We start from the raw sequence: 19,282 nt of genomic DNA on the forward strand, positions 1-19,282 counted from the left end.
GTGCTTAATTATTTTGGTGCTTGCTGTTTCTCTACTTGAGCCCAGACATTTTGGACCCCATGGGGAGAAAGCTGTTTAGGAGAGAATTTTAAGCTATGATTTGGGGGACAAGAATTGTGTTCCCTTTTTGCCTACTCAGAATCATCCCCTCCTGTCCCAAAATGGTGTGTGTATATTTTTGAAGTTAATATTGTGGCCCTATTAACTTTTTTGTGTGATATATAGCTAGCCCCAAAGCTTAGGGCTTGTGCAAACATTTTAAGGCACAATGCAAGCATTTTCACTCTTCTACCCTCTAACTACCCTACTCTTACTGTGGTAATGCTTGCTGTTCAAATGTAACAGCGGGGAGATCCTTGCTGACTGGAGAAAATCCTATGCTGTCACTGTTTTATAATGGGATATGCAGTTTGGAGAGTGAGTAGGCATAAGCTTCAAATGTTGGAAAATCAGCTTGGGGTAGAAAATGCAGATTTGGGGGAGAGTATTTGTTATCCAATTTTGTAACTCTTTAAAATTTTGTGGACATCATGCTGGAATGGGAGGAGCTGTGATTCATGAATAAATTCATTAGCATTGTGCAGTAGGGGCACATTAAGGCTCTGCAGGCTGTGGCAGAAGGTGAACAGAGGTAGACATTCTGGGTCAGCCTGACTCTCTGTTCTTAACATATGCGGTAATGACAAAGACTGGGTAAGCACTGAGTACTTTTTACTTTTTAGCCAGTGCTGGCTTGCCACTGTTCTCCACCTCATAGGAACTTAGTTTCCAAGAAGGAACCATCCTTCACTGCTTTTCCCAGCTCCTTCTTTCTTTCCAGAATACTAATAATAATACAGTGGTACCTCAGGTTAAGAACTTAATTCATTCTGGAGGTCCGTTCTTAACCTGAAACTGTTCTTAACCTGAGGTACCACTTTAGCTAATGGGGCCTCCCGCTGCCACTGCGCCGCCGGAGCACGATTTCTGTTCTCATCCTGAAGCAAAGTTCTTAACCCGAGGGTTAGCGGAGTCTGTAACCTGAATTGTCTATAACCTGAAGTATCTGTAACCTGAGGTACCACTGTAATTACTTTTCAAATACATGTGGTAAAGATTCCTGAAAAAAGTGAACCCCACACAACTGTTTCCAAAAACCGTTTCCATTTCTCTGTATTTTGAAGCCAGAAAGTTGCATAGTAGCAAAGACAGAAAGCAGACATATGGGAGTTCAGCTTGCCCACAGCAGGAGTCCTTGCCCCCACTCCTCCACAGCATTTGCCTTCCAATAATTATTTCCAAATTAACATATATATCCATATAAATGAACATATGCAACATTTTTGCCAATTGGTACCCTCTTGGTTTGTGCCCTGGATATTTGAGCACCTAGCAACCCTCCAGGGGAGCGGCACAGTGATTTGCTCATATGCCTGCTGTGCCTGCAAGCTCTTAGTCACCTCAGAGTCATTGGAATACAGCCATACCTCGGGTTGAGAATGCTGCAGGTTGCGCGTTTTTGGGTTACGGATGCGCCAAACCCAGAAGTACTGGAACGGGTTACTTCTGGGTTTCGGCGCTTGCACATGTGCAGAAGCACTAAATTGCGCTTTGCACATGCGCAGAAGTGCCGAATCACGTCACACGCATGCGCAGACACGGTTGCGAATGTGCCTCCCATACAGATCATGTTCGCAACCCGAGGTCCCACTGTATATGCAAACAAAACATCAAAACTGTGTCTTATAATTCTTTATAGAATGCAGTGTAGTAGACAGATTGTACCCTAAATCTGGGGAAAAGTTGTTTCCAGATTTCTACAATTTATGACTTTTTCTAGTGAGGCCTTATGCAGATAAGGTAGCATTTGCTATATTGTGGGACTTCACTAGCTTGCTTCTCTTTCTCATGGTTTTGTCAAACTCTTTGTAGATTGGGCATATTTTGATCCCCACTCATTGGTTCTAAGAGCCGTAGTGCAGGGCTGGATTCACATGAGAACTCTGCTTGCAGTTGATGCTTTTTTGTTGCTTATGGTAAATCTGTGTGATAAGGAGATGGCTATCCATGAGAAATATGGGAGCAGATGCTACGAATGGAATGAATAATTCATATAGCCCTTTTGTCATGTGTAGGGTGGTAGTGGAAGCAGCTGACTAGAAGGATGGCCCATGTGAGTTAGCCCATAGATCCAGTGTTTGTGTGTGTTCCAACACTTGTGGATTATCACACATTTGAAGTTTGGTCTTATTGTTGTTACCATTATTTTCAGATTGAGCTGCTAGATTTCAAGGGAGAGGATTTATTTGAGAATGGAGGCATCATCCGCAGAATCAAACAGAAAGGTGAAGGATACTCCAATCCTAACGAAGGAGCCGCTGTACAAAGTGAGTGTTGGTTTGCATGCAGGACTGCAAGGATGTTCATGTCAGTTGTTTGGAGCATTTGAAATCTAGGGGTACTTTGCTATCTCTGTTCATTACCAGCTCTTATTCATAGAGACAGAAATATGTGAACCAACTGCCCTGGCAAACATCAGCTCCAAAACCTGTCCTTCCAACCTAATAATAATAATAGTAATAATAATAATACTTAGCTTTGTTTAGAGGATTCAAGTGTAATGTTTACAACAACCCTGTAAAGAAAATCAGTATTATTATTCCACTATACTGCAGATGAGCTGAGGCTGAGAGAGAGTAGCTTGTCAAAGGAGGCCTAATGAATCAAACCACTGCTCAGTTGCTTAGCCACTGTGCTGAGCCACCTTTCAACCATTAGTTTTTACTCCTGATCTCATGTGCCCAGATTCGTACAGCTACATTTCCCCATGTCACCCTATTTTCTAATATCTTCTTCTCAATTTTGCCTATTCCTTTTTTACCCTCCGCCAGGTACATTCTTGAAACCTGACCCTTTTCATCTTTCTCAGCTTTGTTATCAGCTTGAAGTAGCCACTTACTTCATGGGGTTCATCCGCTGATTCTTCAGAATTCCATGTTTCTTCTGTTCATGTCACAGCTGAAATTCAGTACAGATCAGAATGTGCACCTGCTTGCTGATGACCACGTAATGTTTCTTTTAAGGCTCTGACCTATTTAACAAAGACCCATCTAGAACTTTAAGCACTTTCAGTTACTTTCATCTGCCGGGGAACTGGCAGCTTCAGACAATTTGATTAACTCCATAGTTTTGCACACCCCGTATTCTTGCAGGCTTTGATGAACATCTAATCTACCAAATATATGTTCCACATGAAGCTTCATTTTTCTCTCAGTTTACAAAAGCAATGGGGGTGTTGTTGTTTGAGAACGGTTCTTGTTTGAAAAGCTGAGTATTAACACTCAATAGGCTTTGAAAAACAGTTGTGTTTTTGTTTTAGAATCTGTAACAAAGACCTTTCCTCTTCTGCTATCCAGTTCCTGCTTTCAGTTTAGAAAACACTGATTCTTTTTTCTTGGTAAATCCAACTGAATAAGCACCAGGACTACTGGGTTCTGAGGGTGTAGCCCAGGGGTAGGGAACCTGTGGCCCATCAAATGTCGCTGAACTACGGATCTTGTCATCCCTAATGACTGGCCATGCTAGCTGGGAGTAATGGAGTCCAACAACATCCGAAGAGCCACAGGTTCCCCACTCATGGCTTAATGGAAAATATTATAAAGCGAGGGCAGTTAGCTGCTGAGGGAAGGATTTGCTGGTAGGTCACCTGAGTTCTGAGTCATAGTAATCCTTTTTCTGTCATAAGGACCCCTGTGGAAATGACTGCAAACCATCCTTAAATTCTACAGCTGTAAATTTTTGGCTGCAGGATTTCTAACTGATAAACAGAAGAAAGCTGGAAGGTGTAAAAATGGATAATCCAGGCTTTAGTGTCCTTATTTACAGTGTTCAGATCTTGAAGTTCAGTAGTAGGGCACATGCTAGGCAAGCAGAAGGCCTCAGGTTCAGTCCCTGGTATCTGCAGGTAGGGCTAGGAAAGGTCCTTCCTGAAACCTTGGAGAGCGGCTATCAATCATTGTCAGCAGCACAGAACTATATAGACCAGCTATCTTACCTGGAATAAGACAGCTTGCTGTTCTGGATGCATAATTGTAATGATAGTGCTTTGGGACACACCATACAGCATCCTTTATCAATCTCAAAACCATGCTTTGTATATGATTATGATTGCAATCTCACATAGGTTTTTCTTCTGAACTCATTATGTAAGGCATGTAGTGGCAGGCACATTTGTGATAGGTATCTAAAACCAGGTAGCATATTGTCAGTTTTATGTTGCCTCTGAATCTTTTCTATCCTTTGGGAATAAGGCTACCTATTCTTCCTCCCTCCCCACTTGGCTAAATCCCGGATGATTGAGGTTTACAGGAAATAGCTGTTGAAGTCTGTGGTTTATTTCAAGTTAAAAACATGTCCAAAGGGGTTGTTGCAGGAACAGTAGGGTAGTTTAGTGGAGTCTTCCAAGAAGCTTCTTTCTAGCAAGCTGGAAGTTCCCAAGGGCTCTCCCTCCCTTCCTCTTGGTTGGAACATTCGTGCCAGACCACAACTCCCACATGAGAAAAACAAACCAACGAAACTTCATTGGTAAGCTGCAGACACCTTTTTTAAGGTTGCTATTTGTATACTAATGAAGTACGTTTTACAGTTTATTATGCAACGAGTAATTTATCTGCCTAAGTAATACTTGCTTGTTGACACGGAATAAGAAAAGTTTTTGTAGTATGATCCGACGTGTGCGTACTCAAGTCCCACTGAGTTAGATTAGACTTCCTTGCAATAAAGTATGCCTACAGCAAAAGGCTTTTCAATTAGGATTTCAACTCCCAATGAGAATTCTGAGTAGTCATGTTCAGAACTGAATTGTAAATTTATTAGCAATTTGTTCTTTTCCTGATTAGTTTATTAATTCAGAAGTGTTTTCAGTATCATAGATTTAGTTGTGTGGTTCACGAAAATAACATGACTCTTAAACTAAAGCAGAGATATTAATTTAATGATTAAATTTATTCCCATTGAACAGCTGCTTTGTGAGAATCATGGAAATAAAGCCATCTGCAGCAGTCTTCAGAATACATGAAGTGTAACCCAGGGGAAATTGGGCACGTTAAGGGACAGTGATACCAAGTGCCCACCTTCCTGCCCCCAGTTGGTCCCCATATTGTCAGTAAAGCAGAAGTAGAGATGGGATGTTTTGAAGAAACTAAATTTATGTTTGCTACCTCTGTTTCTTGTTCTAGTAGATAAATGCCTCTGGATTGAGAGCCGCATTTCAGACTCATTGTCAGCTACTGTGAAGTGGAAATGTGCTGATAATTTGACTTGAATAGAGCAGGTTGGCAGAAAACCAGAAGAGTAGTTATGATTGCATTTAGAAGCCAAGCAGGTGGTAAAACCTCGGCAACTGTGCTTTAACTGATCGTGTTTCTGCTCAGTTTTAGTAAAACCCAATATTAACTTGGGAGCTGATACAAAGATTCCTGGCAATTATATTACTGCTATAATTAGAATGGGAGAATAGAATAGAATGCATGGAGCAGAACTGAAGTCTTTGAGCTGGATTTTTGTAGACAGTGCTATTAGCTTGACTGATGGGGCATAATTCACATCTCTGCTTCCTAAAACACAGGCTGCAGTTGAATATTTGCATTCCAAGTTGTGTTACAGCCCCTCTGCTGTTTTAATCAGAGTACAAATTGCTGTCAGTGCACAGAGTTCATGTGCCAGCCACATTCAGAACACAGTGTTCTGTGCTCTTCAAAACAAAATTGCTCTAGGCACTGAGAGAACAATAAGTTAGCTCAGCAGCTGAAGTGATGTTCCCTGGTCTGGCTAGAGTTTCTGACTGTGTAATCCAAGTGTAATTCTACCCAAATGATCTGCTTTAGGCAGCACTTAAGTAACTTTGATAATCAAGTTGTGGAGTTTTTCTGATATCATGTTTATACAATTCATATGAAATCACTTCCTCTAATAGTGAATGGGGGTTGTCCAAAGTGCCTATCAACTTGGAAGCAAAAGAAAAGCACCCTAAAATAAGGGACATGTTTCTGTACAGTTAGGGGGTTTCCTGGGTATGCAGAAGTATAAAAGTTTGCAAATCTAAACCCTCCAAAAATGGCTTAGTGAGGACTTTCGAGAACTGAGGACATAGAGATAGCAAAGTTCACACCGAATGAATCCCAAATACAGGAACTCAGTTTTTTTGCTGCTGCTTTTTGTGCAGTGTATGATTGAGAGCAACTGAGAGAAAGAATATTAGTACAGTGTGTCAGTTAGGGATAATGGGGGTGGGAGGAGTTGAGGACAGGTTGAGAGCCATTGAGACATAGACCATGATCAGGCACATTGATCTCAGTGCAATAAATCATGATTTATTTGGGCAAAAATGAGCTGTGTGCCATGTGTTCCCTCCTTACTCTTTCCCTTGTGCACCCAGCTTTCACAAAGATTTCTTCCATTTCTTAAACTGAAATGATTTCCTGTATCATCAGCTGGGTAATGGTAGTTTAACAAACTCTGGAAGGAGCTTATTTGGCTGTTACTTTTGAACCCAGCCACAGATTTGACGGTGTTGGTTGAAAAACAAAGGGAAACCTAGGAGGAGTTGATTGCATGGCTCTTTTCCACCCAATCACATCACCCATCTAAACTGAGCATCAGTTTGAGGAGGCCAAAGACTCCCATGTTGCTGGTGTAATTGGAATCCTTCCAAACACTCCGCAGCGACTTACCATAGGGAGCATACTTACACACTGCTGGGCAATATACTCATAAAAGAAGTCCTTAATCTCCAGAAATGCTCTTTTATAATGTTTCGTATTTATAAATCAGTTTTGCATTTTATAATTATATAATATTATATATCAGTTATATATTATATTATACTATAATGTATCATATGTTTATTACGGTATATTATTTTGGCTCAGTGACAGAACACATGTTTTACATGTGAAAGGTTCAGTGTTGGCATCCCCAGGATAGGGACAGGTGCATGCAGAGTTTGTCTGAGGCAGCTTAGCCTTCTGAAGTCTTGGGCAAGTGTACCTAGTTGCCCCCTACCCTCTGCATGCGCCTGAGTAGGGCTGCATTGAATTGCAGGGGGTTGGACTAGATGACCCTTTGGATCCCTTCCAACTCCACAATTCTATGATTCTATGGCTGGGAAAGACTCCTATCTGAAACCCCAGAGAGCTATTGCCATTCACCGTAGGTAATTGCTTCAAGAGCTAGGTCTCTTCAGTAGAAAGCAGGACAGAACTGAAGAGATTGCTACATAGGGAGAAAGTGAGGGATATACTTCTGTGCATGTCACTAGGACTGAAGTGAAGTTCACCCTTCAGAAATACCTAATATGATTTGTCTTTGTTCATGTGAATGAAGCTTATGATGGATGGTTGCAATACTGTTGCATTATGCCCTGCTGAGTTCTGGCATCTAGTTATGTTTTTGTTTCTGCATGGTGTTCATGCTTGATGATCAGCAGACATCTAGAAATCTTGATGTTTGCTTTCTATGCAAATGGTGGTCAAGGGAGAGGGTTGTTCTGGTTTCTTTTTATTATTATTTACACGAGAAACTTATTTTTTGGTTGAACATACAGTGCTGGCTTAGGGGCGAGAAGGCCATAGGTTTAGAAGCATTAGGCAAAGAGGTGGAAGTGTGCCAGGATTGAAATTGTTTCTTCACAGCCTGTGTTCTTTGATTTGCTGCTCTCCAGTAGAAACCTGAGTAGATAGTACAGTTCCTGTAGCCCTGTGACTAACCATCTACAACTTAATGAAATATTGCTCTAAATTCAGAGACTGGCCTGCTGTTCACAGGGCTGGTTTTCCACCTATTATGAATGTTCTGGAAAGAGGCACTAACAGTGCTGATCTCTCAGCTGCCTGCCCTCCGACTTATTCAGTGCACCAAGTACAAAGTGAGCATTCCATTCCAAGTACAGTTGAAAGGATGAACCTTGTTGTTCCTTGCTTTTTGGAGAAACTTCAGAGATCTCTAGCTATCAGAAACACATAGCTATGTGAACCCTGACCATCAGCTGATTCACAGGGCTTTCATAGGTCCATGCATGAGACTTTACAGATGCCACCAATAAGCTCATGGTGGTGCCTGCAAACCTTCTTTAACTCAGCCATGTCTTTACCTGCCATCTTATATGGCATCTAGGGATAGGTTATCTCTGTTTCTCATTTTTCTAATCTTACATTCAGTTCTCCAGGTTTCTGTAATTATATTTTGAGATCAGCAATTTCCTCTTTTAGGAAGAATAAAAGTTGGTATCTAGTGCAGCTTAGGTAATGATGTGAGTCTTCCATTCAAACTTTACCTATGTCACAAACTAACTAAATGGCTTTAGGAAAGCTGCTATCTCTATAACTGATATTATGAAAACTGGGCTGAGCTTCTGAAGCACTAACATATTTATGTGTAAGCATAGGAGATCATACCCATATGTACGTAACTTATACCAATAACTATTGGACAAAAATTATGGAGGGAAGTGTTGTTCTGCAGCCCATATACAGGCAAAAGTGTCACTGACTTTTTAGAGAACTTTGACTTCAGTATGATTTTGAAAATGACTTATTTGAACAGAATTCCAGTGAAACAGCCCTGTGAGAAAAGGGAAACATGTTCAGGAAAATTCAGTTTCATTGATTTTCTCATTTTCTTTTTTGGTGGGGTTGCAGGAGCAGGAGGGAGAAGCAGGATGATGGTGAACCAATCATTCACCTTAAGAAACCAGGGTGCAAGGCCAGCAGTAACTGTTGAATAGCATTCCAGTGGGATCCCCCTCTGTTTCTGATTATATATTTTCAGAACATGAAGAGGGATGTGTGTGTTCATTTGCTGCAACAGACTAAGAGTCTTGTGGCACCTTAAAGATGAAGATGAAGAGTCTTGTGGCATAAACTTTCATGAAGTACTATCCCAAACTGACACATTGTGGTGTCCCCCCCCCCCATTTCATTCCCCTCTGCTGGTTTAGGAGAACATTTCATGCACCTGATGAAGTGGGCTCTGGGCTACGAACACCTATGCTGCAATAAATTTGTTCATCTTTAAGATGTGCCACAGAACTGTTTGTTGCATATCTTTCAAGTCAGTTCTTTTAATATCTGAGAGTGAATGTGTTATTTTACCTTGTTGTGTTCTAGCACTAAGTATCAAGTAGTTTTCCTTTAAAGAAAACTTTGTAGCTCTTATTGCATGTGGCTAGCAGATACAGCTATAACAATATTTGCACACTTTGCAATAATCAATCTTAGATTTACAACTCAGCATGTCAAAACTCAATATCTGGATCCAGCAGAGCTGCTTAGAAACCAGGAAGCAGACTAACCATTATGTGTTACTTTGTCCTTGTTCCAGTTAGTCCTTATGGGAACATAGTGTTTTTTACAGCACTTGTTCTTTCTTTCTTTCTTTCTTTCTTTCTTTCTTTCTTTCTTTCTTTCTTTCTTTGAGGCACTTATATATGCAAACAGATGTTCAGTCAGAATGTCCACATAACTTTGTTAATCCAGGTAATATTTCTATTGTGCAGGTGTATTACTGTAATTTTACTATTTGACTTCGCACCACAATCTGGCACAGTCACAAACAGGAAGTATAAAGATTTACAAATGGATTGCTGCACAGGGTCACAGAGGAAATTTTCCCTGCCAGCACTGGCAGAGGAAGAGGAGTGCGGGGGGAGCGCACCGCCCCCGGCAGCGCGATCCTGGTAGGGTGCCATTGCGGCTCCCCCCCATCGCGCGCACTGGGTGCCATGCCCCTGCAGGTGGCGTGGCATGCCCCTGCGGGCGGTGGCCCACACCCCCAGGACACGTGCCAGCCCTGCCCCCGCCTGCTCTCCACACCGTGGTACCGGAGCATGAAGCTCCGCCACTGCCTGCCAGTGCCATGCAGGTGCCCTTGTATAGCATTTTTATGCTGGAGCAGAGTGCCAGTAGCTTTTGCAACACTGTGTCCCAGTTTAAATACAAAAACATCAGTTGCAAGCTCACTTCTACATCAGGAGCCTACTGCCCAGTGCTAGGAGCTGTGATGTCTATGCAATGGCTCTGAAAACTGGGCCACAACATGACTATACTAATTTATTTGTAGAAAAACTTTTACTAGACTCTGAAAGCTTCAAAGACTATAGAAATCATCTGAAGTACTCAACTCTGTTGGCTAGAGGTCTCATTTTAGAAATGCATTTATATATTGATGTTTAATACATCACAGCAGTTTACAACAATATAAAGACATAAAACCAAACAATAAAATCAATGGAACAGAATAGAAAAATATTCAGCAGGCATTTAAAAGATGGCACAGAAGTCTCCTGGTGAATTTCTATTGCAGAGAGTCATGGGCAATGTGGCTTTGGGGTTTATTTTGGGGCCCAAATGCTGAGAAAAATGTGTTTTGGCCATGAAATGCTTTAATGCCTGTCAAAATATTTGCAGTCAAACAGTGCTTCACAGTGCATTGTTGTTTTCTTTCTCATACAGTCCATCTGAAAGGATTCTGTGATGGCAGGATGTTTGATTGCAGAGATGTAGCATTCACGGTTGGAGAAGGAGAAGACCATGACATTCCCATTGGAATTGACAAAGCTCTGGAGAAGATGCAAAGGGGAGAAAATTGTATCCTACATATTGGAGCACAGTAAGAAACTTGAGATTTCTCCCGTCTCTCTCAATATTTTCAGTAGTTGGTGTGATAAAGCAGAGATGTGGAGCCACCCTCTGAATACAGGTGTTGCTGCAGCTTATCGAGCTGGTGCTTGAGCAGGGCAGCTGTGAGGTTGATGCTGTGTGGATGTACTGACAGAGCCAATATTGTGCTCCTGTCAATGTTTTTACACAGCCACATCATCACCACCACCACACAGCTCTGTCCTAGTCCCATTCAGGTAAGCTGTAGCAGTGCTGGTTTTGGGAGGGCAACTCCACAGCTCTGCCTCACCATACTGACCACTACTGTCTGTCTCTTACACATGCACACGCTACACAGCTTCTACAGCATTCAGCTCTAATGTAAGCAAAGATGCATTTAGACATTATTTTGCCACAGGTTCTGTGGCTGTGGCTCCAGTGAGCCAGAGTGTTTTGATTGCTGGATTTTGAACACACACAGTTACCCACAATGCAGAGCAGTCCTGTAGTTTTTTAAAAAATAAAATACTGCTGTTTGATCAGCTTTCCTTCAAAGTAAGGTTACCAGATTTTTTTCAATGAATCCGGGGACACTTTTCAACTTTAATGGATTTTGTTTGGGGACTGATTTATAAATCCGGGGACTGTCCCCGGGAAACGGGGATGTCTGGTAACCTTATCTCAAAGCAGCTTCAATCTGAAAGGAAAACTTTACAGTTACCGTAAGCTCTGATGTGTACGTTTGAGTCAGCTATTGCACATGTGTAGACAATAGCTTTGTGAATAGGAGTTGCGGGATATAGGCAAGAAACCAAACAGGTAAAGCGCAATGGGTGGCGACATCACTGTCCCCTCTCAGGTATATACAGCAACATACAAGTGCAAATTGAAATGCAAGGGAGAAAATTACCTTGCTGTGCTTTAAGCTACTAACACATGCATATTCTGTGTTAACCTTTGTCGCAAATGAGGCGATTAAAATATGTTAAAGCAAACCAATTGTGCATGTAAAGTGTTTTTGTTAAATGATTTTCTATCGTAATACAGCTCTTGCAATCAATAGTGCCAGAACTACATTCTATTGCTAGCTAATAGTAGGAATCTTACATATGTCCTCTGAGGTATTATCTCTCTTAAAAAAAATAAAGTAACATAATTCACATCTGGCAGATTTTAAGGGTTGGAGTAGAAAGAATTTAGGCAATAATTCCAAATATTATTATCTATTTACCCCTCTAAAGTTTAGTGTGATTATTGAAGATCCTAAGACATTTGTGAAAAATCTCATTACTGAAAAATAAATGCATGTTCCATTGAAGAAGGTATTAAAATTGAGTAGGAAGCAAGGTATATAATAGTATCTAATCTGAATACAAAGGAAGTAACGATAAGCCTAGTATAGTGTGTACAAGCTGTGTGTGTTGCCACAGATGAGTTACTTGGCCACTGGTTTCCTAGGCAACATCTGTTTTGTTTCCAGGGGCCGATGTGTAGCTACCCACTGTTATCTCCACGTGAGCGCAAATATTCAGAATGCTGAATTAAGTGCCTCATCCTATGCTGTTTTTGTTTAGTATTTTGTTTCCATGCTTTGTTTTAGATATGGATTTGGTGAAGCAGGGAAGCTTAAATTTGGCATAGGGCCAAATGCTGAACTTGTGTATGAAGTTACACTGAAAAGCTTTGAAAAGGTGAGAATGGGATTTTTTTTGCACTTGTAAGCAGCTATAATACACACACACACACACACACACACACACACACGGCTGACATTTACCTACAATATCTCTTCTGCAATGAAAACATTTAGGATGTCCTGTTCTCTCTCCCCCTCCCTGCCCCTGCATGTTTGTGACAAAGCTTGGTAAGGCAGATACGTCAACTAAGGTCACAGTGTTCTTGTGAGTGTGTTTGTTTTATTGTTTTGGGTGGGGTCCAATACTTGTTCTGGGCTTGTTCCTTTTGTACTTCTTTTTTTTTTTTCCTGGGCTGCAGACAAAAAAAATCATGTCCTGCCAAACAGCACTAAGAGGAGGGCAGGGCAGAATTGCCAAACAGGCTGTGCCCTCTTTGGGGTGCTGGAGAATGTACCCATCTCTGTACAGTATAGTAAAGGAACACGATGTACATAAGGTGGAGCTGTGCTTTTATAGTCTATACTGGGGAATGTTTGCAGGAGGAAGGCGTTGGTTTCTTCTCCACGCTTTCTACTCTTGAAAGATTTGTAGGGGTTTCTCACACTTTCATGACTTTTTCATCCTATCACACTTCCCAAGACAGTGTGATTTTTAGCAGAGCTATAATCATTTGTAAAGTGGGTCCCCAAGTTTAGGGCAGCATCCGCAGAATGCTATCTTCATTGAAGTGTCAGCCAGTACCTTTAATCTGGATTTCTCCTTACTGGGAAAAATCTGATAAATATATTATTATGCATCTGTAGTCATTGCTGGTGTGGAACCTGTTAAGTGCTTTTTGGGTGGGGGAATAATTTGGCACATGTGTGGTGATATTTCAGTGGGTAGCTTCCATTGCCACACTTCTGCTACCAGTTGCTCCCCACATGGAGGAGATTTGCACAAGCCTTGTAATAATCAAAACAAATGTGTAGTGCTGCTTAATGCTCTGAATGGAGGTGGGGAAATGTGTGTGCCAATCTTTCTTTGAATTAAGACGGTACCTCTCTCTTTGCCTTCTCCAACTAACATTCAATTTAAATGTAGACTTCCGGGTTAGCGCGATCGGATTAATGGCGGATTCCCTCCGAGCTCCGGAGGGAATCGGCTCTGCTGAGGACGGGTCTTACCGCGCCGGCGACGCGGGGACCCTTAGAAACCGCAGGCGCGGAAGCCTGCGGACTTGGTGACTCGGCGGGCACCTTTAAGCGCCTTCCCCGACCCACGAAGAGCCTTTTTAAAGGCTACGGAGAGGGTACGGGGAGCGGCGTGGTGCTGTGAGTAGACTGCTACTGCAGTGGAGCGAAGCCGCGAGCCATGGCCGGAGAGCGCTGACTTTTTTCCCAAAATTCGGACTGGAAAATAAACAACCCGTGAGTAGATTGGAATCTGGACTTTAAAATTTATACCTTTGAATTCGGTACAATCGGGGGATGTGCTAAAGGGAAGTCCGCACCCCCCCTACCTACAAACGATCTAAAGCAAGGATTGGAGAACTAAGGTGGAGAGTATTGTTTTTGGTGTCAGATAAAAGATACTTCAATGAATTTGACAGAAGAAGTCTTTGTGCTGGAGACAAAGTGAGGAATTTTGGAAGCTTTTGTGTAAACCCCCCCCCCCCGAACCCGGGAGTGTCCTGTGCGTAAGCCGGAGGAAAAAGAATAAGGAGTTTGACAGCTGTCAAAGGAGCTGTCAAACGGGCGGTTAAAGTTAAGAACTTTGTTACTTAATAACTCTCTGAATTAAAAGTGTTGCATTTGAACTGAGGTGGTTGGAAACAACGTAGCTATAAACAATAAGTAACGGACTGTTGGAAAAGGACTATCAAGTAATTGGAATCCCCCTAGGGGGAACTAGAGACATTACAATGGCTGCAGAGGGAAAATTAGTGGCAGAGATAGAAAAAATGTTTTTTCTCGTGGGAATCCTGCAAGAGCAGAGTACGGCTATGAACAAAGAACTTATGACCTTGAATCCTAAAACAAACAACTCTGCTGAATGCATAAAGGATTTGACTAATAAGAAATCTGCAGCTGAACCAGAAGAGACATTTTTGGAACAGGTGGAGAGGAAAGAAGGGGCGGAAAAGGAAAATACCAATCAGAAGCCTATATTGTCAGGAAATAAAGAAGAAGATCTTCGGATTACAAATCTGCGAAAGATGAGAAAGATGAAGGAGGAAGTCCCTGGAGTACCTGGAATACTGGAATTTAAAAGAATAAAGAAATATGATTGGGACTTCCTCTTTGAGTATGGGAGAGCAGCTGACCTTTTGCAGCAACTGCTTTTAAGTATTTTGGATGAAAGAAAACTTGGTGTGACTGCGACTGAACTCCTTCGAGACATGAGGACCAACAAAAAGGGTTACCAACAAAATCGGCGGAGAGAGACTGACAGAGACTTGAAGGCCTCGGACGTGAGGAATCCGGGCTAGGAACTGTTTCTGTGGACATAAGGGATGGAAACCGGGGTAGGGAGGGAGGGGAGAACAGAATTTTAAAATTTTATGATTTTTGTATTTGGCCATTATGACATATAATTAATTAAAATATAAAGGGAGAAATTCGTAGGTCGACCTTAGAAATTAGGTCGACCTTAGAAAAAAGATTTAATGTTTATAAGAGAATTGGATAAGTTAAATGTGGATAAGTAAAAAGAGTTAAGTTTTAAAAATAATAATAATATGTTAAAGATGAGAGATAAGAACTTGCTGAATTAATTATTGGAATTGGGATGTATGAAGAGGGGGTGGGGGGAAGTCAAGGAAAGAGGGTAAAGAAAGTAAGAGTATGAAATTATATATGTTTTGTTTTTGTTTTTGTTGCGTGTGTGTGTATAAAATGTGAAAACCTAATAAAAATTTTATATATAAAAAAAATAACATTCAATTTAAATGTAAAGCACCTGAGGATCTGTTCATGTTGCTGAGATGGAGAGGGGAATCAAGTCAGTCCTGAGTGTCATCTCACTATTTTTCCAATCCCCTCCAAGAGTCTCTTACAGCTGTAGGTAGAAGCCCTGCTGCACATAGCTATTGAAGATGATGGGTGGTGGGGAGGGGAAGGGAGGGGAGAAACAGCAGGAAGAGGCAAGCAGGAAGCCCCCCTCGCCACTTCTTACTTCACCCACCATCACACTCTGATCCTGCACAAGACACTCTTCATTGAACACTCATCCTGGTTTGTAGGGAGGTTAGATGACATTGACTATTTATTGAGTATTCATTCTGATTTGTTTGTGAGGAGGATAGATGATGTCACATCAAACAAGAGTAATCACACACTTTCCAGTGCATGTTCCTGTCGCTTTTGGAGGGTTTGTTGTACAAGAGCTCCAAAACAAACTTATTTTTCTGGAATGTGATTGAATCCCACCTGAAAATAACAAGTCTGGAAGCATCATTACAGAGGTTTGGGGAAATGGCAAGAAGAGGTTCAGGAGACTCACCTTTGAGGTGAAGTTGCTCATTAGTTGGAGAAAAGTGGGAAAGGGGAATTACCTTAATTTATAGAAAACTTGGCACATGCCCTCCACACATTCAGAGCACTAAACATGCCTGGTTTGTTTCTATTATTACAGATATTGTGCAATTCTGCTAAATCAGAATTGTGCAAAACTAAAACTTTTTTTTAAGAGTAAAACAATTGCTGTTTAATCCTGTAAACTTGCTGGGGAAAAGAAAGAGATTAAGAGGAGGGACAAAAAAACTCACCCAGGATATTTTCTACCGATCTCTGCCCAGTGGTCTGCATGACAAGCAGCAAAATAGCAATGAACATAGTGAGTGAAGCCCTCACATGCCAAATGTGTGTGAAGAATAAATGGATTGGAACAACCCATTTGCAAGACATAGCCTTAATTTCAGTACCTTAAATATTTATTTACTCTGAAACTTGCTCTTAATTTCTAAAGCCAGATGTAGCTTACCTAGTATCCTCTATAGCTTGATGGTAGAGCATGTGCTTTCTGTGCAGAAGACCCCAGATTCAATCCCCAACTGGGAGAGACTCCTGTTGGAATCCGGAGAGCCACTGCCTGTCAGTGTTGGTAATACTGAGTTAAATGGACACAATGACCTGACCCAGCATAAGGCAGCTTCCTGGGTTACCCTTTGTGTATAATACCCTCTGTTCCTTCCTACCCCCTGATCCCAGTGCTAACACTACTGCATTACGTGAAATAATATGTTCAAATAATGTCAAAGTTGGAAATAGTGAGATTCTGTGAAGTTTACCATGTCTCGGGGTCTGAAGACAATTTCTAAGAAAGAAGCAGGGTTTGTTGTCCTTATAATTACCTAATTATTGCTATACATGTTTGCTTTCAGGCCAAAGAATCCTGGGAGATGGACACCAAAGAGAAATTAGAGCAGGCTGGCATCGTCAAAGAGAAAGGGACTGTGTACTTCAAGGTCTGTGTCAACATGTCTAGAAATAGTAGCATCAATAATTGGAATTTCTTCTGATAAATGCCCTGTAGTTTAATTGCCAATGATGACATTTTCGGAAGCACTGTGGCTCTCAAGCAACCCTAATGATGCCTCTTTTCCACCTCAGCTTCTCATTCCAAAGGTGGAATTGCCTGTAAGCTGGACTGACGCTGGGAGTGGAGATGGCATGAAATATATTGGCGGTGGTTTAGAGGGTTTCTGAAATATTCTTTCTAGGCACATGGTAGTCTTGGCAGAATGTGACAGCACCCAGACAATATGACACTACTGCTTGCCAATACTCTCCTGACTTCCACACTTTCGGTTCCCATTGAAACTGTTCCCATCTAGCCCTTCTGTATTGCTTCCTTCTTCTCATTCTGTTGCTGTTGAAATTATAACAAATTTCATAGTCAAATATATTTCACATTCATTACCATTCATAATCTGATCTTCTTTACCCCATGCTAGGAAGGCAAGTACCTACAGGCAATGATTCAATACGGGAAGATTGTATCCTGGTTAGAAATGGAATATGGCTTATCAGAAAGGGAATCTAAAGCTTCAGAATCGTTGTTGTTGGCAGCCTTCCTCAACCTCGCCATGTGCAACTTGAAGTTGCGGGAGTATACGAAAGCTATTGAGTATTGCAATAAGGTAAAGAGACATTTGGCCATGTGGGGTTTGGGAGGCCATTGGTGGTGGGTGGTGGTCATATCCTGCCCTGTATCTCTTTCAAACAACCTTTGACCCTGATTCTTTTAACATATTAGAGACAGATGCCAAATTATCTTTTAAAAAGCTTGAAAAGGCAACAAACTACTATCTGATAGATTTAGAAATAGACCTTACTTTATAAATACTCCTGTGCTGATGGACTGTTGTGGCCATTGCCTGCAGAATACAACAGTTCTGTGGCATTTTGGAAGCAAAGTGCAAATATATGCAAAGAGTTAAGTTTAACAAATCCATTAGATGTTTAGTCCCTGTACTGTACCGTTTACACTGAGAGGAATGATTCCTCATTATGGCTGTGATTCTATACCCACTTACCTGAGAGCAAGCCACATTGAACTCGGTGACATTTATTTGTTTGTTTATTGACATTTGTAAAAAAAATAATGAATGAAAGAAAGCACAAAGCAAAGGCAAATAAAAATGTAAAAAAAGACAGGACATGTATAGGATTTCACTGTGAATATTCTGACTTCTCTACGATTTGTTCATGATCATTACAGGAGTAGGGCTGTCCTTTCTAGAATGTCCCTTTTGACTACAGAGAACATGAGTAGTAAACTGAGTTGGGAAGAACTGCATATGATCCTTAATGTATGATTCTTTAACTGAACACAATGCAGGCAACAACCATTTTGCTCATGTTCAAAACATGCACGACCATGCACACATGCATCTCTGCAAACCCGGAAGTGGCAGGGAAAGCAGGTGGGGTGAACTTATATGCACCCCGACGTAGCATGCAATGACCCAGAACACAACCCCTGCACAAATTGGGGGTTGCTATTGCAAGAACTTTCTTAGGCAACACCTTCAGGTGTACATGTAATACATGAACTATGACAGCATCTCGAGGCAAATTTTTAGGGGTGCCATGAAACAGGGGCCTTTTCAGTTTTAATGTCAGTCACATAATAGCTACGATTTCCATAAGTTTATTCTTTAATACTGTTGTGTTGTTACAGCAGGGTTTATCTGCATTGCATATTGTTTTCCATCAGTTAAGCATGCATAGGTATTATTTTAGAACGGACCACATTCTGGGTTTGGCTAGAAGTCTGCAGAATGGAACTGCTGTTGTGTGCTTTAGGTCTCTGAATGCAGCACACAGCTAAAATGAAGTGTTAAAAAATGAGCCAGAACATTTAAATTAGTAAAATAATTATGCAAACGTAAGGCATGTGCTTACGGGTACAACTATAAATATCTGGGGTTTGTGAGTCATCATCTAAACATTGCCTGTAAGCTCTCTTTTGGGCCTCTGTTTGGAAGCTTTAAGCATAATATCCGTTTGCATTTAGTCACTGTATCATATTACTCTTTTTTGAATGTTCTATTTGTAGTTGAAGATGACTTGTCATCTACAACATACACATTTCCAACTAGTTTTGGAGACAAATCCATTTTGTAGATCAGTGGAGAGATTTCCACCATTTTAGTGCCAGGATGTTTGAGAAAATTACCTTGTTGGGTTTAAAATTCTATGCTTGATTCAATAATATTGAAGCTCTTATTTTTACATCAGTAACTGAGGCACCATAGAAACATCTGATAAAAACATCTGGCATCTGGATTTGGATTTTTGATTAAGAAGTTCAAATGCCAAAAATTCAGGGTATGCAGCAGATACATAGTACGTGAGGTTTAATTGTTACTTCACTATTTTTTAAAAAAACAGCTTTTGTTACCAAAGTCAATAAATAAGCTGTATGTCTAGAAACTCGGCTTTGTCATTTTGATATGTCTAGTGTGGCTCCCAAGATTATTATGTACAAGCACTTCAGCATGCGTTGACCATTTCCCCTGCCCCT

At 41.1% G+C, this 19,282-nt stretch overlaps 1 protein-coding gene across 4 annotated transcripts in view; it reads left to right on the top strand.

Moving 5' to 3' along the window:
• FKBP5 (FKBP prolyl isomerase 5) overlaps positions 1-19,282 on the top strand; it is a 55,342-nt gene that overhangs the window by 24,692 nt on the left and 11,368 nt on the right. For all 4 annotated transcript variants that reach the window (XM_079980621.1, XM_079980622.1, XM_079980623.1 and 1 more), the window contains 5 exons: positions 2,252-2,366; positions 10,488-10,644; positions 12,235-12,325; positions 16,635-16,718; positions 17,208-17,393. In XM_079980621.1, the coding sequence (XP_079836747.1) occupies positions 2,252-2,366; positions 10,488-10,644; positions 12,235-12,325; positions 16,635-16,718; positions 17,208-17,393 (633 nt within the window). The remainder of the gene's footprint in view (positions 1-2,251; positions 2,367-10,487; positions 10,645-12,234; positions 12,326-16,634; positions 16,719-17,207; positions 17,394-19,282) is intronic.

The sequence above is a fragment of the Podarcis cretensis genome, assembly GCF_951804945.1.
Source record: "Podarcis cretensis genome assembly, chromosome: 6".
NCBI lineage: Eukaryota > Metazoa > Chordata > Lepidosauria > Squamata > Lacertidae > Podarcis > Podarcis cretensis.